This window comes from Talpa occidentalis, unplaced genomic scaffold (assembly GCF_014898055.3).
Source record: "Talpa occidentalis isolate TD23 unplaced genomic scaffold, MPIMG_talOcc4v2.1 talOcc4.16, whole genome shotgun sequence".
NCBI classification, from domain to species: domain Eukaryota; kingdom Metazoa; phylum Chordata; class Mammalia; order Eulipotyphla; family Talpidae; genus Talpa; species Talpa occidentalis.
This window is the reverse complement of record NW_023601653.1, coordinates 2,741,742-2,766,510: the sequence shown is the minus strand read 5'-3', so window position 1 is coordinate 2,766,510 and position 24,769 is coordinate 2,741,742. Positions and strand designations below refer to the sequence as shown.

General features: G+C 61.6%; 2 protein-coding genes across 2 annotated transcripts; one reads left to right on the top strand and one right to left on the bottom strand.

The window, feature by feature from the left end:
• Positions 1–381: 381 nt before the first annotated feature.
• SERHL2 (serine hydrolase like 2) lies at positions 382–15,390 on the top strand. Its single transcript, XM_037513431.2, has 12 exons — positions 382–439; positions 1,142–1,291; positions 1,399–1,512; positions 1,684–1,725; positions 2,030–2,049; positions 2,424–2,498; positions 3,196–3,305; positions 4,103–4,182; positions 11,595–11,629; positions 13,020–13,102; positions 14,129–14,225; positions 14,966–15,390. Exons 1-12 carry the CDS (start codon positions 436–438, stop codon positions 15,062–15,064), a joined length of 909 nt encoding a protein of 302 aa, XP_037369328.1. The 5' UTR covers positions 382–435; the 3' UTR covers positions 15,065–15,390.
• RRP7A (ribosomal RNA processing 7 homolog A) lies at positions 14,109–20,897 on the bottom strand. The gene is made up of 7 exons (XM_037513430.2): positions 20,815–20,897; positions 19,484–19,626; positions 18,095–18,220; positions 17,450–17,567; positions 17,052–17,149; positions 16,523–16,721; positions 14,109–15,750 (listed from the first exon to the last, which is right to left on the bottom strand). The coding sequence occupies exons 1-7, from the start codon at positions 20,885–20,887 to the stop codon at positions 15,665–15,667; spliced, it is 843 nt and encodes a 280-aa protein (XP_037369327.1). The 5' UTR covers positions 20,888–20,897; the 3' UTR covers positions 14,109–15,664.
• Positions 20,898–24,769: the final 3,872 nt, after the last annotated feature.

Sequence of the window (24,769 nt, the reverse complement as noted above, 5' to 3'; positions counted from 1 at the left end):
CCCAGGGCAGGCGGCGACTCCGCAGCGCGTCCCGTCGGGTCGGAGCCGAGGGCCAGGCCCCGCCCCCGGGCTCCACGCGCGGCCAGGCCCGAGAGGAGCCCCCGCGCCGGGGCCAGGCCCGGCCAGGGAGGGGGCGGGGCCTTCGGGGGCGGGGCCTGGACGGAGGCGGGCGGGGCCTTCGGGGGCCGGGGCCGGGGGCCGGGGCCTGGACGGAGGCGGGCGGGGCCTTCAAGGGCCGGGGGCGGGGCCTGACCCGTGACGGGCGGGGCCTCCGGGGGCGGGGCCTGGACGGGGCGGGCGGGGCCTTCGGGGGCCGGGCCCGGGGCCGGGTGGGGCGGGGCCTCCGAAGGGCGGGCACCGGAACTTGGGGCGCCCCTCCCCGGCGCCCGGGCGGCCCTGCAGTGACGGCAGCCGAGCGGCCGCGGGACCGGAGCAATGGGTGAAACTCCGCCCTGGGCCCTTAGACCGGGGCGCGACGGGGGGGCCTCGGGCGCGCCCCCGCCCGCCCCGTGGCCTGGGCCGCGGGGGACGGCGCGGGGCCCGCGGGGTTCGCTCTCCGCGCCGCCTCCTGGGTGGCCGATGGTGGGAGGGCGGGGCGGCAGGGCCCCCGGAGACCCCCGGCTCGAGGAGCGCGCGCGCGTCTGGGGTCACGCAGGTCCCCCCGGGCCGGGAGGGCCAAGTGGGGCAAAGGTCAGCGCCGGGGTGGGGGGGGACCCGCGCGCGGGGGGCTGAGGCGCCTGCCCGGACCTCGGCGCCCGCGGGGACCCAGCGCTGGGAGCAGGGGAGCCCCCCAGCCGCCCTGGCCCGCAGCCGCGGGGCGCGGGAAGTGCCGGCGGGGTGACTGCCCGTGGTCGGCAGCCCCGCGGGGAAGGACGCCGAGCCCGGAGGTTCTGGTCACTCGCCCAAGGTCACACGCCGTGAGGCAGAGCCCGGGCCTGGCCAGCCCCCCGGAAAGTTCTGCTATGAATCCCTTCAAGGCGCTCGGCCCCCGGTGTCCCAGTTTCCGTCCCTCTCTTCGGGGTGTCCGGAGCCCTTGTCTGGCCCTCCCCAGCCCCCCAGGGCAGTGGGCAGCGGGCCCTGCATGGGGCACAGGTCCAGGGCAGGGGCGGCCGCGCGCTCAGGGGCTGCTGGCTGCCCCCAGGTCTGCTGTCAGAGCTGAAGCTGGCCGTGCCCTGGGGCCACATCGCAGCCAAAGCCTGGGGCTCCCAGCAGGCGCCCCCGATTCTCTGCCTGCACGGCTGGCTGGACAACGCCAACTCCTTCGACAGACTCATCCCTCTTCTCCCGAAAGGTGGGGCCGGGTGGGGGTGAGGGGGTGGCGGGGTGAGGGGCCGGGAAGGAGGAGGGCCAGGAAGCCGCTAACCTACACCTTCTCCCACCCCCTTCTCTCGGCATCAGACTTTCATTATGTTGCCATGGATTTTGGGGGTCATGGGCTCTCGTCCCATTATAGCCCGGGGCTCCCGTATTTCCACCAGAACTTTGTGAGTGAGATCCGAAGAGTGGCGGCCGGTGAGTAAGGGGGGTGTGTGTGGTGGGGGTGCTCGGGACATCCCCTCTCGTCTTCGGAACGGGGTGCAGCGCTGGCTTGGGTGTAAGGGGGCCTGGCCCCAGTTCTGCCAGGAGTTCATGGGTGACTTTGGGGAAGTTGGGCCCATCCCGATGCGCCTCCTGTGTTTTCAGCCTTGAAGTGGAGCCGGTTTTCCCTCATAGGCCACAGCTTTGGTGAGTACACGCGGCCACGACCCGACTGGGCTGGGGAGCTGGGCCTGTGGCGGAGGGAGAGGGGCTGGTGCCCTGTACCGCGTCTCCCCTGCATTCTGGGACCTGCACGGAGAGGGGAGGCCACTGCCCGGAGGGACACAGGCCCGTACGCGCTGAGCGTTCAGGTCTGATGAAGAGGCCGCATGGCCCAGGGAGGGAGCCCTGCTCTGCTAGTGCGGGGGCGACTGTCCCTGGGGAGGCTGCACAGGATTGGGGGGCTGGAAAGGGTGAAAGAGTGCCAGCCAACTGCTCTTTTGCCCTGCAGGTGGCATTGTGGGCGGAATGGTGAGTAGATGACCCTGCCGTGACCACCTCTGGCCACCTTGGGTGCCCCGGCAGGCAGGGTGGGGAGAGCCAGTGCAGGGAGGGGAAGTTCCCGGAGCTGGGAAGCGCCTCAAATCCTGAGTTTCAAGCCCATGATTCATTAGCTGGGCCTGTTTGCTTTGTAGAGGCGGTAACAGGGTTGTGGGGACACCGGCTGAAAGGGTGACAGTTCCCAAGGGGGTTCAGTGCCTCACCCTCCCTGTGGCCTCTACCAGGGTACCCCGAATCTGGCCCCTCCCTGGAGCTGTCTCAGGAAGCACTAGTGTCCCGGGAGCGCTTGGGCGCCTTTGCCTTCTCCCTGTCCTGCTCATTCTCGTCTCTGTGTCACGCCTCAGTTTTCCTGCATCTTCCCCGAGATGGTGGACAAGCTGGTCTTGCTGGAGTCAGTGCCGTTTGCTCTGGACTCCCAGGTAACAGCGGGGCTCCTGGGCATGCTGCCGCTGGGGAGACCTGGGGTCTGGGGGTGCCCTCTGCCCTGTCTCCTTTGGGGGGTCCCATGGAGGCCGGAGGTGCAGGGAGTAGACAAAGGGATCAGACCCCCGAGGCTTATACCCCCAGAAATGGCAAGGAAAGGGGCGCAGGGGCCTCTGTCACCCTTGGAAACGCCGTGTGTGGCCGCAGAATCACAGTGACTGATGGGGTGCGAGGGCAGGGACAGTGGCTGAGGAAGCGGGGGGCACACAGCGAGCCCACGCCTGCCCAGAGTGCGCGGGCCCTGCGGGACCCAGGTCTCCCCTTCCTGCGTCACTCACCGAGTTGACAGCGGTGCTCCGGGGTCTGGGCGCCTCCGCGTTGTCTGGGCGAGCGCCTGGTCCTCCCTGTCCCCCCGGGGTTGAGGGGGGCATGTCACTTCGGCGGCTGAGCCAGCAGTACACCATGGACAGGCCCAGGCAGGACTGGAGGGCGTGCTGGGGTGTGGGGCCGGGGTCCCTGAGCTGCCCCCAGCCGGCCGTCCTCGCCCCACCGTCTGGAATGAGAACGCGGCCTAGCCAGCCAGGCTGGTCCTGCGTGCCAGCACCGGGTCAGCAGGAATCCTGCTCGGCGGAATGAGGGGCTGCTGGGTGCAGCCGAGATCCCTGCCCACCCAGCGGAACCTGCCATCTGCAGGAAATGCCCAACCTCCTGACCTACAAGCGGAAGGCCATAGAACACACACTGCAGCTAGAGGCGGCCCAGAAGCCCTCCCGCGTGGTCAGCCCGGCGGAGATGCTGCAGGGGTGCGTGCGGGGGGCAGGCCCGGGCAGGGGTGTCTGCGGGAGTGGTGGGAGAAGTCTCAGGGGCCGAGCGGTAGCGTCCATCTCCTCAAAAATCCCCCAGCCTGTTCTCTGTGTTTTGCTAGGCATCAGGCTTCCTGGCACTGCCGTCCCCAGCGGGGGCATCTGCCGTCATCCTCGCCCTCTCGCCGTGCCCTCCCCTTCTGATGGCCCCGGCCAGCCCCTGCTCTCCCTGCAAGCAGGCCCGGGCGTGCGCGCACAGCCTCTCTCTGCCTCCCCCGCCTTTTCTTCCTTCTGCCAGGGCCTCCCTCCCCTCCTGGCACTTTGCCGACTCCCCCAACTCCTCCTTCGCGCCTCGCTGCTGCCCCCCAGAAGCCTGCCCGGCTCCCCAGGGAGCTGCCCTTTCCTGCCTATAGGTGACCACAGGCCTGTGGGTGGTGACCACATGGGTGGCTTTTGTCTACGCTTCTGGAGTTTGTGGTCATGGCCCAGTGCCCAGTAGGTCACCGCTCTGTAAATCGCTGTCGTCTCAGGAATGGAATCGGGCACGCACCGGCGCCCTCGCGCTGCCGTCAGCAAGCACCCCGTCCTTCGGGTGCCTCCGTCCCTGCAGCCTCTGCTCTTTGTCAGCCTGTTTTTTTTTTGTGTGTGGGACCCTCGCCGGTGGCCGGGGAGCGAACTGGCGCTGCAGAGGCTGCGGGCAGCCTCCCAACTCAGCGCTCAGCCACTGCGCCACCAGGGGAGGCCCTCGTTGTCAGCCTTTTTGCCCCAAAGCATTGAGCAACTTTTTTTGTCCCCAGGTTCCTGAAGAACAACAGTCACGTGGGGGAGGACGGAGGGCAGCTCATCCTGCAGAGAGGAACCACGCAGGTGGCCAAAGGTGAGAGACTCCCCGTCCACGGCCGTTGCCACGGACAGGCCTGTGTCATCCCTGCTGCTCCGGGGCCGGTGTGACCCCAGCGCTCTGCAGAGCCGCCCCATCCTCCTGGCGTCCCGTCTTCCTCCCATTTAGAGCTGGAGAAGCTGACTCAGAAAGGCCTAGCGACTTGTGCCGGGTCCTGAGAAAGCGTGTCCACTGGGGAGCTGGGTCCCAAGTCTTGGGACTAAATGTTGGGGACCTTGGGCAGCCTCAAGCCCGGGTTCTTCACACTTTGTTCTCTGATAAATGCAGCCGGGAAACCTTTACTAAGGGTCTGCCGTGTGCCCAAGCCCAAGCCAGGCTGCAAGGGCTCATGGGAGGGCCTGCTCCAGGAGGGGGTCCAGAAGCAGCCCCGGGAGGTAAAGTAAAAGTCCGAGGGAGACAAGGGGCAAGATGGACCATGTCCACCCTGTGCTGGGCAGAGAACAGGGTCCAGTTCCTGACTCTGCTCTTCGGCCATCTCGGACAGGTCTCTTCTCGCTTAGGCTCCGCTGGCTGTCTCGGGGGGCCAGGTCTGAGACTTCTGTGCTCAGGGGCTGAGTGCATCTAGCGAGGGGCTGACTGAATTCAGTGTATAAAGTACCAGCTGAGGCAGAGTAGCTGGCAAGTAGTAGGGTTAATCTGCGAGGAGCGAGGCGTGTGGAGCAGAGGGGGCTGTGGAACTGGAGACCTGCCTCGAAGGGCGGCCCAGCCGGGGTTACTCTGTGGGCTCTTGGGTCTGGTGTGGCCAGAATTTCCAGTTACTCGGGAGAAGCCAGAGCTATGTTGTGTTTTTCTTCCAGAAATTAACCACATACTGTGAGATAAATGGGGTGCGCCAATGGCTCTTTGGACCTCGGGCTGCCAGTTTGTGGTCTCTTAGGGGGCAAGGGAGTTGTCTTAGTTACCGTCCCTGAAGCCTCCCTGCAGATTCATGGTGGAGAGAGGAGATGAGGGCAGAAGGCCATGGACCCGGGCTTCCCCGACATGCCCACACGGGTGGCCCATCGAGAGGGCCCAGGCGCAGAAGTGGGCTAATCTGGACTAAGACCAGCTCCAGCAGACAGCAGATTAGGCCAGGCCAGGGCCACGTGAGGTGGTGATACAGACGCTGAGCAGTTGTCGTGGGCGGGGGTGTTGCTGGAAGGCGGGGGTTGGGGGGGTAGGTGGCTGGATCATTCTGTGGGGAACTTCTGCAGCAGTCACGGCCGTTTGGGGCCCGGGGTTAACCTATAAGAAGACCCATCAGGCTCCCAGGCCTCTGGGTGCCTCCTTGGTTGAGGCGACCCCAGGGCAGCCACTGTCTGGGCTCCTCCCCTCACAAGTTCTCCCCACCAGGCCCCCAAGGCCCCGTTCCAGGCTGGAGAGGGCAGAGCGCCGCGGCAGCCGCCTCCCCATCCCCGCGTCCCTGGAGTACCTGAAGGTGGAAACAGCAGACACTTATTTTCTCACGGTTCTTGAGGGCAGAATCCCAGGACCTGGGTCAGGACTGGTTCCCTCTGAGGCGTGGCACTGACACGGGCCTCCGGGGGCCTGTGGCTCGTGTGGCAGCCCTCCCTGTGTCCCTGCAGAGTGTGAGGTGAGAGGGTAGGATGGGGGAGGGGTCCGATGTGGCGGGGCCTGCAGTTCGCTCTTCGGAGCGGAGTGTGCCGGGCTGGCTGGCTTTGGAAGGTGACCTGGGGCGCTGAGGCCGGTGAGGGTCACAGTCCAGGAGGAAGGTGATCCAAGTGGAGGCAGCTGCCGGGGAAGGTTTTGAGGCACAAGCTGGGTCTGGCTCATGGGGCTTTGGGGGAGCCGAGCAGGCCCCTGGCTCATGACAGAGGACAGTAGCCGGTACCCGCCCACGCTGCCAGGGACGCTCGGGCCCAGCATGTTTGACCTGCGTGGTTTAAACACGAGCATTTGGCATGAGGGGGACTGAGTAGGTTGCCCATATTTTATGTAAAATGTTTTATGTAAAAATGGAGGTTTCGTCTCTTGCAAACCGGGAGCCCTGACAACACATTCTGCTGGCCCCTTGGGCAGCAGCCAGCTGGAGAGGCGCCCCACCATGTGAGCAGCCTGCAAGGGGCCTCTGCTGGCCTCTTGAGTATACGGCAGAGACGGGGCGGGAGCAGGTGGAAAGGTTTCCCGAGTTCGCACTGCCTCTGACTGCGGGTCCTGGGAAGCTCCTGGCTCCCGCCCAGCAGGCATGTGCCAGACAGAACCAGCCTGGGGTCACCCTGGAGGAGGTGGGGGGTGGGGAGGGAGGCCCTGCGGAGGCCCTGCCCACTGGGGCATGTCCAGCTCTGTAGGGGGGGCAGCCTTGGGGTGGGGGCAGGTCAGCAGTGGGCATGGTGTTCACGCCAGAAGCAAAGCCGCTCTCCGAGGGTTTTGATTGGAAGTGGGGAGCACCGGGTGGCATCTGCTGTTCTAGACCAGCCTGGCTGTGGTTTGGGACCCTCGGCCCACCCTGGCCCAGGCTAGGGTGAGGGCGTCTCACCCTCGGCTTTCCTGCTGCTGTTGACTGGAGTTCGGGGGTCCCCAGGACTCAGGAGGACAGAAAGTCTCCTGCCAGGGGTGCCCGCAAACTCGAACCCCTTAGGGAAACCGTTGCAAGATGGGTGTCCCCTGGGCACAGAGGACACCTTCTGGAGGCTGAGGGGCATCCCCACCTTCTGCTGGGGGTTCTTAGCCTGATGGGCAGGTGCCCCGACTTCATTAAAAGAGGAAGGTCTAGTTTCTAGGAGACAGACCAGTAGGAGGTGATCGTCTACCTGGCAGTTGCCTGAACGAGCTGTTGGGGATGCGGCCCTGGAGGAGCACGGGGTGGGGGCGGGGGGGGGTCAGAGGCCAGAGAGAGGGCCTCGTGGGGCACACTGAGCAGCGGGGATTCTATCCAGGGGTGGTGAGGAGCCACCGCAGGGTCACGGGCACTGAGTGGAACCTGGCAGAGTCCAGTTCTAGAACAGTCTGGATGGGGGACACGCGGGGCTGGAGTCAGGGGTTGGTTAGGAGGCAAGAATCAGCGCGGGGGCCCTGGGCCTGGACAGTGGGCCGGCTCCTGGCTAGAGGAGACCCCCCCACACTGGCGACTCCACCTCCAGACCTCTGGGCCTCCCACGTCGCTGACCCGCCCTCCCTGCGGTTCTGATGCGGTCCGCCTGCAGTCAGCGTAGACCCCACGGCGCAGGGGCTCGTCCCGGGGTAAGTCCCGGTCACCGCTGAGCTCCTGGCCAGCGGGCTATAGATCCGGGACCTTCACCCACACCTCGGCCGCGGTAACAGGCCGCGGCGGCTCAGAGGGACAGGGAAACGCCGCTTCCGGTGAACAGTGCCCCCCTCACAGCAGACGGGAGACGCAGAGGGCGAGGTGGGGGGGGCTGCGGAGGGTCCCCGCACCTCGCCTGCCCTCCGACCTGACCCCTGGGGCTTTTTATGGAGGCTTCATCAAGTGGGCCAAGGATCATGGACTCCCTCGCCCCTCCCTGGAGGGTGGGTGGGTGAGATGCTAAGCTTCTAGACATGGCTGGACCTTCCTGGGGAGCAGCCCGCTCCTGACGCCACCAGGAGCCCCCAGAGCCCCCGGTAGAATCAGAGGCCTCCAGTCAGGCCAGGGCCAGGACTCACGTGCCTCCTCTGAGCCACAGTGTCGGTCGGAGACGGCGGGAGGGGAGGCATGGCGCTTGCTTTCGGGAGGATTTTCTTACAAAGTGGGTCTTTTGTGCATCCTTTCGGGGTTTTGAAACCCTCAGCTGGGGGAGGGGGAGACGCCTCTCATGAGTGACTGGCAGGCAGGGCCATGAGTCCCCTCGGCAGGGAACCGGAGGCCGGGGAGAGAAGGCCGAGCGCCAGCCTCGCTCCCGGATGTGCGGGGCTGCTGCCCTAGGACTAGCGGCCGGACCCCTCAGCCAGGAGCAGCCCTGGCCTGGGACAGCCGCCGCCTGTGCTCACTCACGGAGGCCCTGGCGCAGCCGGGGCACCTGGTCACAGGAAGGGCCAAGGCCTCAGGGCAGAGAAAATGGTCTGGAGGTCCCCAGACAGCTTGGAGGTCACCCCCCCACCGAGATAACTCCTCCACCTTTAGGTCTTGCACAGCCCAGGAGCAGCTAAAACCAGGCCTGGATTTCTCCGTGAGGCTGGGTGGGGCCCAGGCAGGGGCTGGAGTGTGCCCAGGGCTGAGGCGCCAGGGGCCCGGCCCGCTCCCTGGGCGGAGAGGATGTACCAGCGCCACGGCCAGGAACTCTCCCAGTTACATGGTCCTTCTAAGTATTTTGCGTCACAGATGCCTGATTAAGAACCTCTATCAACAATTAATCATCTAAATTTATCTTCTAAAAATTCCATAATCTCTCATTAGAGGGGAAAACCTAATAATTACGGAAAATAGCTTTTCTTAATGTTTCCGTAATTGTTTCTTTCTCGGAAAGCCACTCTGTGTGCAAACATCCATTTTCCAGCTGGGTGACCCGACCCGCCTCCCCTGGGGGAGCCCTCCCCAAAGTGCCCCCCCACCCCGCCCCATGACAGGGCTTCAGGGCTGGGCAGAGATGCCAACCTGGTTGTCATTTTGGTTTTTAATTTAATAGTGCTTTCTGGGACGGGGCTAGAAGGTGGCTTTAAAACCACAGTCACAAAAGTACGTGTGTTTAGCTGGGCCTCGGTCTGTTCCCAGCCCTCCTCTTCCTCAGCTCAGCGCAGGGAACCCCCGTAGGGTCTCATCCTTCCAGGGTTTCCTTAGGTAAATGCAGACACCATCCCTGCCGCCTCTGCTCCGGCCCCTGGTGCCCCGGAGGCGGCTGCGCTCCCTGCACGGGTGCGGGGCTGCTTTGGAAGGCGCGGGGGACCCGCAGGGCTGTCCCTCAGCTGCCTGGCCTGGGACAGGTGAGAGGCCAAGGCTGCCCCCCAGCTCCCATGGGCGCGATTTTGCCGGTGCGCTCGGTGAGCAGGTACATGCAGGGGGGGCCTCACTTGCATTTTCTCGTCATGGGGGGGCTGCGTCTCCCTCACCTGTGACCTGTGCTCTTGCCAGACGACGATGACGGGGTGTCGGTCTCCTCCAGTCCGGGACTCCTCAGACGCGGGGTGGGGTGGACTGCGTCACTGGTACTTTCCCCGACTGTTGTTTGACTCTGCCTTGAGTGGCTTTTCTTGCCCGCAGGGCTTTTAAACGTCCTCCACGAGGTGTCCTCCGGCTCCGGCACTTTGAGTCAAGGTTAAAGCTGGCGTGGGAGTCCCGCCTGTGCTGGAGTCGACGCCTTGGGCGTTGCGGTGTGCGCTGGGGTTTGCTGTTTTCCCAGATGGCTCCGCGGTTGCTGATGCTGTTATTAAAAAGTCTGTGATGGTCCCCAGGGAGGGGCTGCCCTGTCACCCCCTAAATGCCATCGGTGTGGGTTCCAACTCTCCACCTTCTGTCCGCCCAGCACTTGCCAGCACCCACATTTGGTTTATTGAACCCCTACGTGCATTTTAGTAGCTGCAGGACAGCGAGGCGAGGGAGTCGGAAAGAGGAAGACAGATGCTGGGCGCTTCCGCGCAGGGGGCTTAAGGAAGCGCAAAACCCAATGGGGCGCCTGAGGTTAAGAAGAAACCGGTGGCAGGTCTCCCTGGTGGCGCAGGGGTTAGTCTCAGCGCTATCAAACTATCCGCAGCCACTGCAGCATGAGTTCGATCCCCGGAAAGGGAGCTGACCCACAGGGCGCAGCAGACCTCTCCTGTCTCACCTGCTGCTCCCCTCAGCTGAGGATTTCAGTCAAATCCACCTGTTCTGCTCCCCGCTCTGTCTCTGGTGAATCCTCTCCCCTGCACCCCAGCTCTTGTCTGCATAAATAAATTTTAAAAATCTTAAAAAAAAAAAAGAGGGAGCAGGTGGCAGAAAGGGTCAAGGGGTCAAGGGGATGGTGTGGGGAAATGAGTGAGGAACGAGATCAGTGGCCTAGGTCCTCAAGCAGGTGAGAGTTACAGGCGGGCTGCGTCTGTGGCAGCTGCAAGGTCCTCCTCCCCGCAGTGGGACCTTTCCAGGAGACATGCAGAACCATGCGGGACAGGCTCCTGTTAGGGCCCTTTCCAATCTTCCTGCGTGTTTATTTTTCCACGTGCACTTTAGACTCGGGTGGTTTAGCTCGAAACCACTTGTGGGGTTCATAATGTATGTTTACACTGTGACTGACAACCGCCCCATTCCTGCACGCAGGGAAGCCACAGCAGGCCCCTGCCCCAACCCCTTCGTCCTCACCCAAGCCCCGCGCTAAATCTGCTCTTTCAACCTGCAGCGCCTCGGAGCAAGCCCACGCTGGGTGGCAGGCTGCTTGGCAGGCTGGGATTGGGAACCCAAGCCCTTTGCCCCTGGAGCAAGGGTGGGGGGGTGTGGCGGGAAGTGGCTAGACAGTGCCTAGGCGGGGAGAGGTAGGTCGGCAGGGGCAGAGATCCGGAGTGTGTGTTAAGTGGGGGACTAAGAGGCCTGGCCGGGCAGTGCTGAGGCAAAGACCTGCAGGAAGGAGGGCGCGGCCTCCCCTAGGCAGCCAAGCGGCCTGTGTCTCCCAGTCACCTCCCCCTCACTCCCACTCCAGTGACCGCCACTCTGGATGACACCCCTGTAGCCTTCCTCGAGGGGACGCTGCCCAGGCGTGGAATCGCGGGTGTCCGTCCCTCCTGGGTGGGCAGGGTGGCAGAGAAGCGAGGCTGGCCTGCTGCTGGGTCCCGCAGATCTCGCCAGCCTTTTTTTGGTCTCATTTCTTTCGACAAGTGAAGGCAGGCTGCTGGGAGCCTGCTGCCCTGCGGGGAGCTGGAGTCTTTGGAGAGCACCTGTTGACTCTGTACGCGGAGTGCCAGGACTTCGGAAGTTCTGCAAACAGAACTTCTTCCCAGAACTGACTCCTGTTCTCTGAGGACGTGCTGGCGTGTGCTCCCTCCCAACCTGGTAAACTTGTTTTCAGCAGTAACTCATTCATCTGTATAAGCAAAGCCACAAGCGCGTGCTATCTTCTCGTTCCTTTGTTCAAGTCTTTCATAAAGCGTGAAAGGCCGAGCTGCTCTCTTGCTCTCCCCAGGCTCCCCCTGCTGCAGCTTCATTTAGACTCCGAGTCTTCGTTCATGGCAGAGAACTTCACTGTCCTGGCACAGCAGGAATCTCAGCTGCTGGGCACTTCCGGTTACTTAAGCTCTGACTGATCATTTTAAGGTTCTCAGAGACCCAGAACTAGGGCTCCAGGCAGGTCACTGCCCCCAGGGCCCCTCTGTGGGCCATGCTGGTGGCTCCTCTGTGGGCCAAGCTCTGTTCCAGCTGAATGCCCAGAGGACGGCTGAAACCCCCAGAAGACGTCAGGCTTGAGCGGTGCGCCCCGGCTGGAAGGCCGGGCCCAGGGGTGTGGAGCGAGTCCCCCACCCGCCCTGAGGCCCGCTCTCTGCTGTTCCAGGTGTGGTGCTGAACAGAGACCGCAGGATCGCCTTGGTGAGTCTCCCGCCCTGGCGGTACCCCTCAGCCCCCTCCTGTTTGGACCGTTGTTACGTACACGTGGTGTGACACTGATGCTTTTTTTTTTTTTTAAGATTGATTTATTTATACAAGCGCTGGGTACAGGCAGAAACGCGGGAGGGTGAGAGAATTCACCAGAGCCAAAACAGGGAGCAGAGCAGGCACGCTGCTGAGGGGAGCAGCGGGCGGCAGGAGAGAGCTGCGTGCCATGTGGGACCCTCGCTGGGGGCTGGGGATGGAACCGGAGCTGCAGAGGCTGCAGGCGCCCCCAGGGGAGGCCCATGATACTGATGCTTTGTAAGCCTTTCACGAGTATTCAATTCAGGGGCACCGAAGATATTAGCCCCGCTGAGCGGCCCCACAACCCAGCTCTTTTCTGTCAACCCTGGAATCTGCTCTGGGGAACCCCTATAAATAGGGGGTGAGTCCTGCGATAAAGGCCTTTTTTGTCCGGATTATTTCACACGATGATGTCACGTGTCTTCCGTGGCACCACCTGGGGCGCGTCCGGCTCCCGCTCTGCGCGCGGGGCTCGGGTCGCTGCTGCCCATGGGCCGCGGTGGACATGAGTGGACACTTTTCTGTTCAAGTGCGTTTTCAGTTCCTGTGTCTAGACAGCAGGAGGGGGATTGCTGGTCACAGGGTCGTGGTTGTCCTGTTTAACCCTTGGGGAGCCCCCACACCCTCTCCACAGTGGCAGCACGGCCCCCCGGCCCACAGCAGTGGCTGGGTTCTGCCCACCATTCCTCGCCACGTTTTCACACCTGGAGACACGTGGGAGATGCAGCCCCACACTCTGCCTTGGTGACCCGCACAGAATTGAGGCAGGCCCGGGGGACCCCCTCAAGCCTCAGCCCCAAGGTTGTGAAGAGCTTCAAGGCTGTGCCGGAGGGAGGGAGGGGGCCCCTGCCTGGGGAGGTCCCCACCTGAGTTGCGTTCCAGCGCCCCCTCCTGTCAGCCGTGGGCAGTGACGCGATCACAGACTTGGTGGGGGGGGCAGTGCTTCTGTTTTCACCAGGGAATTAACTTGGGTGCTGTGAACCCCTCCCTGGGGTGGGACTGCCTCTCCACCTGCCCTCAGCCGTGGGCTCCCCTCAACTGTGGGCTTCCCTGTGAAGACTCACACGCTGGCTCCTCAGTCAATCTCGTTGCACCGTGCGGGTGACATGGGAGCCTGTTTCTAGAAAAGCACTCAGGGTGTTTTAGCCCGAGGAGCAAGAAATGACTTGTTGGGGTTCAGGGCAGAACAAGGACAATGAGTTTTTTGTGGCCATGACCTTCTGGCTCTGTGTGTGGTTTCCTGGGAATGGAATATTCATGCCCACGGCAGGGCCGGTGGGGGTACTCACTGGTTTCGTCTCTCCAGCCAGAGCACTGCTTCGACTTCGTCAGCAAGGAGCTGTTTGTGCACGCCATGAAGCAGCTGCAGGCCCGCGTCCTGCTCATCAAGTGAGTGAGCCGCGCGGAGGGAGGCCTGGGGGGCTGGGGGGTCCGTCCTCCCGGCGAGACCACACTGCCAGACCACACTGCTGTTTTTCCTGGGAAAGGCCCCCGCCCCACCCCTGAACGCGGGGCCAGGGAGGGGAGGCTTGGACAGCTGGGGTGCGCCACCCCTCTGAACAGGTGTGTCGGGGGCACCCAGGTGGCAGACATTACAGCTTGGCCCTCATGCGCTCCAGGCCCCCTCTGCCCCTCAGGCTGCCTTCCCCACCCCCAGCGCCCAGGGCTAAGAACGTCTTTTAGGGTGGCTTTAGGGTGACCCACTCCCCACAGCTCCACGCCGTACCGCACCTGGCTGGTTGTAGCACGCCCGAGGCAGGAGCTGTGGCCTCCGGGGACACCCCTGGGCCTCGGCACCCAGCACAGGGCCTAGAGAGGCAGGTCCAAGCCGCTAGCGGGCAGTGACAACCAAGGCGTCCGTGAGGGGTCAGCCCGCGAGCACGTGGTCTCCCCACCATGTTCTTGGCCGCACAAGGAGGGAGACCCTGACCCCACCCCACGACGGGCCTTGACAACGCGCAGAGTGAAAAGCCAGGCAGAGTACAGGGGCGCGGGGTTCCACGCACATCCAGGCCAAACGGGGAAACGAGGTCAGCCGGCGCGAGACTAGGAGCTGGAGCACACGCGCTGCAGCTGCACACGCAAGGGTGGGTTTGAGATGAAACTTTCTAAAATTGATGCTGGCGACGGCCGCACCACTGAACAGACCGGAAGCTGTGGGACCCCGCTTCTGTCGCGCGGCCACCACGTGGCTGTTTTTAAAACGCCTATTAATGGAATCGTGTGTTTAAACGGGAGGGACCAAGGACGAGGCCTACGCCAGGGCCTGCCTGGCCCCCAGCTCTGCGCCCAGTGGTCCCGCCAGCAGGACAGCGAGGCGCCGGGCGGGGCCTGGCCGTGTAGCCAAGTCAGGCGAACCGGTCCTGAGGCGCCGAGGAATCAGCGCCAGGCTGGACCCCGTTTCTTCCCGTTCAGATCAACCCAAGGATTTTATGCCGTGCGGAGAGAGAATGACGACAAGAGGGAAGCCGTGAGCTTCTTGCTCGACACGCTGAAGTCGACCCTGAAGGACGTAGGTGCCGGGGTCTGGGAAGGCGTCAGCCACGCAGGGCCCCTCGCCCCTCTGCCCTGCCCCAGGTCTAAGCCCCCTCCCTGCTGTGGTCACAGTCCCTGGAGATCTGGGGTCACATGTCAGGAGACAGGCTGTATTGGCAGAACCTTCCAGTTTATTGTCCTCACATACACCCTGGACCAAGTGCAACTCGGCCAGGGGAGGCCCCCAATTTTATAGGGTCCTAAACAGGAACAGATGACCTCACACCACCCATCAGGGCTGCTGGCAGCAGGGGTGGGTGAGTCTCCAGGGTGGAACTCGAGCTGCCCTTGACCTTTGCCCCCATCCCTGGGACACCTGGCATTTTAGGATCATCTACCCACACGCACCTGCCGCTGCGGGCCTCTAGCGCTGCCTTAAACGGGAAGCCGCCTGGTGGGCTGGGTGCACCCGCAGAGCCTAACGGTCCTGTCAGGCAGAGCCCAGTGCAAAAGGTGCTCCGCCTCGCGTGATGATCAGAACCAGCAGCCCCGACCCCCCCATCCAGCCGAGCTCTGCTTCAGTTTACAATGGCCCAGAACCCCGAGTTTGCACTCTTGCCTCGCAGTCAGGCCTGTCCACCCACCAAGCCGCTGCAGCTGTGGCTCAGCCACCGGCCCCATCAGCAAACCACCGCGGCAGTGGTCACGGAAGAGCGGGGCGCAGAGGGCCCGCCAGCCCTCCGGGCGGCACCTGACTGTGCACCCTCCCTCCTCTAGCGGTTCCAGTTTGTGGAAGTCCCGGGCAACCACTACGTCCACCTGAACCAGCCCCAGAACGTGGCCAGTATCATCTGCACCTTCTTACAGAGTCCGTAGCCCCGAGACCTCATGCCTTCTGCCCCGACTCCCTCCTCCCGAGGCCCCAACCAGGCGGGGGGAACGGACCTCCCTGGTACGACCCGACAGGCTGGCAGAATCCAGGGCACAGTTGGTGGAGCGAGAACGCTGAGATTCTAACTTGACTGATTCAAGGGGAGACATTGCCAGGATCGGGGGGAGTGGAGGGGGTGAGTTGTGTGTTTGTGGCTGAATCTGCAACACTGGCAGCAGCTGGACGGGGCCGGGACCCCATGCACAGCTCAGGGGCTTTTGTAATCAAAAATAAACTGTCCCTGTGTTCTTCCTGCTTCCGAGGCCGAGGCACACGCGGGGGCGGGGGGGGGGGGGGCGGGTGTCAGACGCCAGGCCGAGAGGGGACGGGAGGGGAGAGGGAAGGCGCCACTTCCCGGGCCACGTCCCCATGCTGGCTGGGCCTGGCCAGCACCAGGTACAGGACTGCTGAAGCCCCAAACCACAGGTGACTGTCCCCTTCGCCCCTGAGGCGTGGCTCAGATCTGGAGATGAGCCAGGACACGCCCCGGGAGCACGTCCCTGCTGGCGCCGCCGCCGCCATCCACTGCCCCTCCCGGGCCACACTCAGTAGGGCCGGAATTTGCGCTGGGCCCGCATCAGTTCGATCCTCTGCTTGTCCTCCTCGAACTTCTTGCGCAGCTGTGCCAGATCTGGGGGTCGGGGAGAAGCAGGGTTGGACCACGCGCTCCCTACACCTAGCTGGGGAGCTCAGTGCCCTTCCCCATTCTGCGTTGGCAAATAGTGAGGAAACAGGACGGTCAGGGGGAGGAGACAGCAGGCCTGAGCTTCCAGTGAACAGAGCGCGAAGCGACACTCCCTACCCCAGCCTGCACACCAAGGGGAAGGCAACAGGCTCTAGGGGAGCCGGGAAACCCCCGCATTGCAGCAGCCAGCCTGGGGGTGCCAGGAGAGGTACAAGGCTCCACCCAGAGTGGAGATGGCAGTGACCCAAGGGTACACGGGGTCAAGAGATCAAGGGAAGGCAGATGATGAAGGGCTGCGCGCTGGAGCGCAGGGGAGAGCACCTTCCCCGGCCAGGCGGCTGGGTAGTGGGCTCAGCACCATCACTGCCAGGCAGGCCACAGGCTACGGTGCCACGGACACCCTAATACCGTGCCACGCTCTCAAACTGAGTCTCGCCCCCCACCGCCACGGCTCTCACTGGAGGCTGACAGGTTCCCGCACCACCACTCAGACTCGGCGCCTCTGCACCTCTAAGGGACCCAGGGGCCCCCACCCACTGGGCAAATGCAGGTGCCTCTGGGAGCCACAGGACCACCACCCGGGTGGCTGCTGGGACTTGAACTGCAGAGCCCAAGGGGAAGTCTCTGCCTGAAGAGACCCCACCGCTCGGGCTGGTAGCCACCCACAGGCCTTGTGGCCAAGGGCAGGGGGCAGGACGGGGCCTGGACACGCCCTTACGTTCCATCTTGGTCTCGCGGTGCTGCCAGGCGTAGAAGTTGAGCAGCTCCTTGCGGGCGCGCTTCCGCTTCTCCCTCTCCAGCACGCGCAGGCTGGCCGCCTCCGTCCGGGGGAGTACGGGCCGCCGGCCCCGGCGGGTCACCTTCACCCAGCCCTCCTCGTCAGGGACCCCTTCCTCCTCCTTGGCCTTGGCCTCCTCCTGCAGGGAATGGCCGGGGACGGGCCGGCCCTGGGGTCAGCCTGCAGCCCAAAGCGCCTCTCCCCTGGACCTCCCTGGGCTCTCTGGCACCCAGAATCACCCCAGTGAGCCCCCAAGCCCACATCTGCGCCAGCGCAGCCTCCTCTTCCACCCTCCAACCGTGCTTTCCCTACAGTCTAGAGACCACATGTCACCAGGCAGTGGCCCCAGATCAGCAGGGAAGGAAGCCTGGACACAGGCTGGCGAGGGACAGGCTGCCGCCGGCCCACTGGGCTAGGGAGCCCAGCGCGCACAACCCCCTCTTCCTCACAGCCACAGGCCAAGTCCCACCTCGGCAACCTTCTCGTCGTAGGCCTGCATGAACGTGTCCACTTCCACCCTTAGGGCCTCGGGGTCCGGCACCGAGTCTGTGTAGTCGCCAATCCACTCTGAGCATTGGAAAGGGCGAGGAAAAGGCGTTTCCTCAGGCAGACCCTCAGGGCCCCACTCAGAACCCGCCAGGCTAGCTGGCACCTTCTCACTCGGGCTCACAGGAACAGGGAACGGTGAGAGAACAGCCGTGTGGCTCAGGGTTCGGGTGGTAAAGCAAATTCTAGCAGGGGAAGCTGGGCCCTCACCTCTCCCACCCGCTCAGGCCTCCCACACCCTGAAGCACTCACAGACCCTGCGGCTACAAAGCCTCCCCCACCAGCCCAGGGTGCCGACGCCGAACCCGACCCAGTACTGACTGTGCACGCCGCTCTTCACGGGGTGCGTCTCGGTGGAGATCAGCAACGGGCCCTTCAAAGCCAAGGCAGCCACCACCCCGCCCGGCTTCTGGAACACCACATAGGCTACCTGGAAGCCCTGGGCAGGGAAGACACATCAGAGTGCTGGGAACCCCCTGCACTCCCTGTCACCCACCGCTGCACAAGCGCACCATCCGCAGCTGGGCTTGTCACTGGACCGGGAGGACCACCAAGAGGCTGTCCCGTCATCTGGGGAGCAGGCTTATCCAACCTCTGTAGAAGGGACCTGCTCCCACCTCTTCCCCACGGAGAGGCAACAGCCCTTTCTCCAGCTCCAGGAGGCGCGCAGTGAGAGCTGAGGCGGGGCCAGGAGCATGGACAGACGCACAAGCGCCACTGTGCCGGGCGGGGCGGGGGGGGGGCGCGGGTTCATGGGACGGGGTCTCCATGGGAAGAACAGTGGCCCGGACTGAGTCGTGAGAACGAGCCACCATTAGTGGAAGACAAAGCCCTCCCGCATGTCTTCAGGATGGGCCTCGGCTGGCAAGGGACGCTGGCCACACTGCACAGCTACCACCTGCCCCCCCCCCACACCCCACAGCACCCCCTCCGCCTTCCAGCAGACCCCAGTGTGGGGAGGCTTACCGGGACAGGCTTGGGCTGAAAAAACTTCGACCTGGGCTCTTTGGGGCCCTCGGCAAGATCTGGCTTCTCCTGTAGCTCCACAGACTGGACAGGGCCGCACCGGGAGAGGAGGCGGGCCAGGCACTCCTGCAAGGGGAGCAAGGGGAGCCTCGACGGGGTCCCAGCACAGCCCCGGCGGGCTGCTGGGGTCTAAGCACCTGCATCTCTGCCTCAGGGCAAACAGGGAGGCCTGGGCCAGCCTGTCCTCTAAATGCAGCCTCCCGCTCTGAGGAAGCACCTGGGAGACCTTCATGTTAAAAACTGGGGGGAAAGCCAGGCCTCAGTGCCCTGGGAGGGAGGAGACAAGCAGACCCAGCTTGGGGCTGCCGACAGGACCCACCACGTGCCTGTTCTCCTCACCCAGCTGAACGGAATTGCGCTCGCAGAGGCCATCTTGGGGAAGCTCAGTCCCTAGCAACCTCTATAGGTGAATGATTGCAAAAGCAGGAGCAGGTTCTAACTAGGCGCCCTCCCAGGTTGTCCACCTGGCGCTGACCACGTGGGGTGGGGCACGGAATGCCCGGCTCTGCACATGCGCCTCAGCCAAGGCTAAAGTGACATCTCTCCTCGTGGCGCTCCTTCCTCTCTCTAGCACTCGAGAATCTTTCCGAGAACAGACTTCCTTTTTGAAACAAAACTTCATCTATAATCCAGCAATTCCCTTAGTTGCTCTTCTGTAAATCTACATAATATTAACTTTAACAGTTTTTTGGAGGAAAAAAATTTAATGGACATGGATGGCAGATCTAGAGGTAACTTTATTTTCTTCAACTTTCCTTATTTCTCACTATGAACATGTGTGACTTTCAGAATTGGGGAAAACAACATGTAATTCTGCAGTTCTGGATAATAATGAAAACCTTTGGGCTCCTTGGATTGTTTTTCTTAGCACAGCTTTAATAGGCCAATTTCCTGGGCCTCCCTGGTGGTGCAAGGGGTTAAGACGCAACCTATGAAGCAATCCACAGCCTCTGCAACACGAGTTCGATCACCGGCCAGGGAGCAACCCCCATGGAGCAGCAGACCTCTCCTGTCTCGCCCGCTGCTCCCCTCAGCAGTGTATTTCAGTCAATCTGCCTGTTCTGTTCCCCACTCTGTCTCTGGTGAATCCTCTCACCCCCCACACCTCTGGTCTGTACCTCAGTTCTTGTATGCATAAATAAATAAACCTTTAAAAAAATAAATAAAAGGCCAATTTCCTGCCACGAGAGAAGCAGGCCTCTGTGCAACCCCCGTAGGGCTTCTTATGAGCTGCTGCCACCTCACTAGACTTGGTGGGGCCAGTGGGAGCCCAGCGCGGCCTGAAGCCCTGACCTGAGCCCACCAGTTCCCTCCCAGGCACCAGCTTACCTCTGTGCAGTACGGGGGCACATTGAGGACAAAAAGGGTCTTCTTCTGAGGCCAGGAAGACTTGGTGCCTTCTCGAACTCTGTGCTCTCTCACGTAGAGGTAATGAGAAGCCTGCTGTTTTTCCGAGAACTTGATGGGAATGGCTGGAAGAGAAGCAGGGGTGGGAGGAAGAGTATGAAAGTCAAGTTCAGGCTGTTCCTGGCCAGTTCCATCTGTCTGTCCATCCTTCTCTGAGCTCTTCCCGGGCCAGGCCTGTGGGGAGTGCTGGGTAGGCCGGGAGAGCCAAGAAACCTCTGCCCAGGAGGAGCTCCCCGGCCGGGGTGGGAGAGGCCATGTAGAGGGCAGATGTTACAGGTGGGGAGAAATGAGAGAGCACACCCTACTGCTCATGGGGTGAACCCCCAAATCCTCACGGGGTGTGGCTGGAGGCCCTGCAGGACCCTGCCCATCTCTGTTACTGCAGTAAGCCAAGGCCTGACCAGGAGCACCACCCCTTCTCTGCCCATTCTCCGGGTTTCTGGCTTCACTCCTCAGGAGAAGCTGAGGTGCCAGCCTCATCCCCAGGGCCGCGCCACTTCCCTCAGGCCCTGAGCGACATTTGTATGATCATGTGGGTAACGGCCCCCATACGTTTTAATCCGCATAAGCCCTAAACCGCAAACCTCGGGGCTGTTCCTATGCTCCCCACCTTCTGAGCACAGAGGTGCGCTCGGGGCGCCCACGGGTCAGGAGAGGCAATGAACTCATGGAATAAGATGGCATCAAATCCCGAAGGGACAGGGAGAGGCAGAAGGGGTGCCCCAGAAGGGGTGCCCGGGGCGCGGCTGGTTCAGGAACCGAGGAAGGGGCACAGCAAGTGCCACACCCTGCCGGTGTCACCTGCGCGCCGCTGCGGCGGCACAGACAGCGCTCCTGGGCAGCAGCGGCCCAAGCCGGCTGGAAACAATCAGGTTTGTGTCGGGCGCCCACGGCGGCGCCCGGAGGGGGCCGGGGCCGGCCCGAGGGCGTGAGGCACGCTCTGCTGCCGTCTGACCTGAGGCGACCCGCGGGCCCCGCGCGGGGACAGGAGGCGCAGGCAGGAGAACCAACTCGGAGGCCCCTGCCATGCTGGGGCGGGACGAGGAGGCGCAGACGCGGGAGACGCGGCGGGCTCGCCTGGCGGGGCGGGCGGGACCCCCCGGGCTCGGCCCGGGGAGCGCGGCCGCCGCAGCGCGGGACACCGCGTGGGTCGGGGGCTCCGGGCCCTCACGACCCGCCGGGGCCCCCCGACCCCCGAGCCACCTCCCCGCGAAGCCTGGCCGTGCCCGACCCCGCGGCCCGGGGCCCCTCACCCGAGTAGCCCGGCGGGCTCGGGATCCGCGCCTCAGAGTGCCGCGCCGCGCGCTTCCCCCTGCGCGCCACCATCTTGCCGGCCGGAAGCCGCGGGGGCCGCTGGGAGTTGTAGTCCGGCCCCGGGCGGCGCGTTTCCCTGGCGACCGCGCCACGCTAGGGGCCGGCGCGTCAGCTCGGTTCCGAGCCCGCCCTCCCGCCAGGTCCCCCAGCGGCTCCTTCCTCGGCTCAGAATAAAGTCGGCGCGACGCGGGAGTCAGCGTGGGCGCGGCCCGGCGGTTCGCGGAGCGAGCTCGGCTTTGCCCTGCTCGTTCGCCCGGCCCACCTGCAGCAGTGGACACTCCGGACACGGGTGCGAGCGCTGCAGCCCCAAATCCAGGCTTCCTGAGAGAGAAGAAAACAACAAACACGCCAGGAGCAACATATAAAGCAGAGCTGTCGGTGCAAAGTGAAGAGGAAAATGGAGGATGGGAGGAAAATGTGATGAGGGAGGCGTCGCCATTTTAAATGAGGCGAAGGCCTCGCTGAAGGGAGGTTTGAACAGATATTCGAAGGTGAGGAAGCAAGGCATTCCCGAAAGACAAGAGGCTCTGGGCAGGGCAAAGAGCGCGGGCCCGGAGGCGGGACCCTCTCTGTTGTGGTAGAGAAATACCAGGGAGGGCCTGTGGCCGCGCGGGCGGGAAGCACTGGCCAGGGGGGCCCGGGGAGACCTCCACGAACACTTGTTACCCTGAGTGTGGTGGGGGCCACTGTGGGATTTTGAGCAGAGGGGAGTGGTGTGTGAACGGTCCCTTGGTAGCCCTAGTGCCCCTAGACCTGAGGCCGAGGGCGGGAGCAGGCCCGCTTCCAGCCACTGCCAGAGCCGGGAGGAAAGAGCGTGCCTTGTCGCCAGAGGTGGTGGTGGAAGTGGCGTGGTCGATCAGGGTCTAGGCAGGTTTTGGGGAATCCTGACAGGGTTTGCTAGCAGACTGTTACGCAGGGTGAGAAAGCCAGGAACACCGCTAGGCTTCGGGGTGTGACAAACAAGCAGGATGGTGGTGTCATTTATGGAGATGGGAAGACTGTAGGAGACGCGGTTTTGGCACAGACAGGGTGGGCAGATCCGAGTTCACCAGGGACTGGGGTGAGGTGCCCATTAGGCATCATGGGGCGGACGGACGTGAGTCTGTAAAGATCGGAGGAGAGGTCTGGCCTGGGGAGATACCCACGGAGCTGGCAACGGATGGGTGTTGGGAAAGGCGGCCAGAGGGGGTTCACCCAGGAAGCGAGTGCGAACGGGAGAGAATCCCAAGCCCTCTAGACGTATCCGGCAACCAAAGCCCATTCAGACCATGTACCCAACAGCCCTTGGAATCACTGGTACCCCCTTTTCCCTGTGAAGGTTGCTCGCTGGAAATGGTTGTTGGTCCCTTTGGCGAAGGATTGGTGGCACTGCCACTGCAAGCGTTTGCTGAGGCCTTAGAGATTTTTCCACAAGGGACCCAGCCTCCCTGTCAGTGTGACCTCTAGGTCTGAGGACCCACTCAGGCCTGATAATGGGGGGCTCCTAGAGATCTCCCATCAGCAGTTGCAGGAGCCTCCTCTCCAGTGCTTTCCATCCTATAAAATTCAAGCGGTACAGGGGCTGCTATGGTCCCTCGGAGTACCTTGGCCTCCCAGTCATCGGCATGGAAGCTGCAAGCTCCCTGGTTGCCACTCTGCCTTGCTCCTGTCCTGGTCAGTACATCAGCGAACCTCTACTCTGGAATCCTGTCATCCCTGCTGATCCCTGGGAGCCCAGCTCCAAGTATCCACTCTGCCTCGTAGGACAACACGCAGGCTCTTGGACTATCAGTGCCCAGCACTCGTATTCATTGCTCTTTCCAGAGTGCATCTATGCTGCACTTCCACCTCGCTGAGCCTTTTGGCCTCTGAATACGTTGGCCATAATGATTCTGTGCTCACCTTATTTACTGGGGGCCACCATTTCTTCCATACTTCAAGGACCAACCTAGCAACATATCAGAACTGGCTTAGTGTGTCCTTACCAAGGACACCACATCCCAAGTCACAGGGGAGCGTCTCCAGAGGCCCCACCAGAGACAGAGTAGGGAGCAGAACAAGCAGGTCTACTGAAATACACTGCTGAGGGGAGCAGCGGGAGACAGGAGAGGCCTGCTGCACCTTGTGGGCAGCTCCCTGGCCATGGATCGAACTCAGGCCATAGAGGTGGTAACACTGAGATTTAACTCCTAGGCCACAAGTGAGGCCCTTTTCCTTCTTTGATTTTTGGGAATAATTTAAGTGGGCATAAATTCTTTCAAGTTTGATAAAATTCAAACTTAAAAGAGTCACCTGATCCTGAGATTTTGTTTGGTAAGAGATGTCTGATTATTTCAATTTCCAGAATTGTGGTTGTTCAGGTTTTCTTCTTGCTTCACTCTTGGTAAACCATATTGTTCTTAACATTTATACTTTCTTCAATATTACCCAAATTTATATATTTGATCATAATCATCTCATAATCCTCTGCATTTCTCTGGCATCTGTAGTGATTTTTCCTTCCATTTCTTTTAGTTTTCTCTTATTAGCCTAGACTCAATTTTATCTTCTCCAAGAACCAACTTTTTTCACTGATCTTCTAGATAGCCTGGTTTCTTTTTCTTTTTTTCCTTTTTTTAAAGATTTATTTATTTATACAAGCACTGGGTACAGTCAGAAGTGCGGGAGGGTGAGAGAATCCACCAGAGCCAGAGTGGGGAGCAGAGCAGGCAGAAGGACCGAAGCACACTGCTGAGGGGAGCAGCGGGCGGCAGGAGAGGTCTGCGCGCCATGCGGGACCCTCCTCCGGTGGCCGGGGAGCAGCCAGGGATCGAACCGGTGCTGCAGAAGCCGCGGGCAGCCTCGCAACCCAGCGCTCAACCGCTGCGCCACTGGGGAGGCCCTAGATAGCCTGGTTTCTAATTCACTTCTTCCTACTCTAATTTTTTTATTTCCTTCCTTTTAACATTTGTTTTTGTTCCTTTTCAGTTGCTTTAGATAAGTTAAATTGTTCATCTGGGATTTGTCTTGCCTGTACTGCAATTAACTTAATTCACCTTTTGCTGCATCCCCTAAATTTTGATAGCTTGTAGCCTCTTTTTCCTTGGCTCCAGGTAATAATCCAGTGGGTGTTGAGCAACATGTTGTTTAAGCTCCATGTTTGAGGTTTTTCCTGCTTATTCTCGTTTTATGTTATCAGCATACTTGGCATGATTTCAATCTTTGTTAAGTTTGACTTGACTCGTGTCCCAAAATATGATATATTCTTGAGAATGTTCCACGTGCACTTGAGAAAAAAACACATTTTGTTTTGGGGTGGAATGTTCTGTAGAAGTATATTGTGCCTAACTGATCTAGTTCATTTAAGGCTATTATTTCCTTATTTATTCTGTCCTGTTGATCTGTCCAGTTGGAAGTGTCAACATCCCTTACCGTTGTCAATATTGCTTTAATTCTATTACTTGCTTTATGTATCTTCAAGCTTCATGATTTGTTACATATATAAGATTCTCTCTTCTTATTAGGCCCTTAATCATAAAAGGTCAAGATGGTAAATTTTATGGGTATTTTACCAAAATGGGGAAAAAACAGCCACAAACCTAATTTTTTTTCTTAACACCTAATTTAAGAGATAAATTTCACTCATGAGTGTCGATTCTTCAAGGCAAAGGACAGCAGTCAGGCTCCTTATTGCCTATGAAGAGATCTGAGCTATGTGGGAGCTGACCACGGTATACATGGAAGGGCACATCCGGCCTGCGAGGTCTGGGGTTATTGTGCCAGGTGCTGCCACAGATGTTAACACTAACATGCTCTCAGCTGCGGAGACGAAGCTCAGCAAGTCTCGTGAGGAACGGCCCCAAGTTCAGAGCTGAGGCGCAGTAAAAGCGGAGGTCAATGCTTGTTTCCTGGTGCCACGTCCTACAAGGTCATGAA

What these genes read in the sequence shown, in the direction of transcription:
- RRP7A (XM_037513430.2), bottom strand. Translation starts at nt 20,887, where the DNA reads ATGGTGGCGCGCAGGGGGAAGCGCGCGGCGCGGCACTCTGAGGCGCGG. An exon ending in CGTGAAGAGCGGCGTGCACA is followed by an intron (nt 17,150 to 17,449) that starts GTCAGTACTGGG and finishes TCCAATGCTCAG; the next exon opens with AGTGGATTGGCGACTACACA. An exon ending in CCGCGAGACCAAGATGGAAC is followed by an intron (nt 15,751 to 16,522) that starts GTAAGGGCGTGT and finishes CCCGACCCCCAG; the next exon opens with ATCTGGCACAGCTGCGCAAG.
- SERHL2 (XM_037513431.2), top strand. An exon ending in GATCCGAAGAGTGGCGGCCG is followed by an intron (nt 1,513 to 1,683) that starts GTGAGTAAGGGG and finishes CTGTGTTTTCAG; the next exon opens with CCTTGAAGTGGAGCCGGTTT. An exon ending in AACCACGCAGGTGGCCAAAG is followed by an intron (nt 4,183 to 11,594) that starts GTGAGAGACTCC and finishes CTGCTGTTCCAG; the next exon opens with GTGTGGTGCTGAACAGAGAC.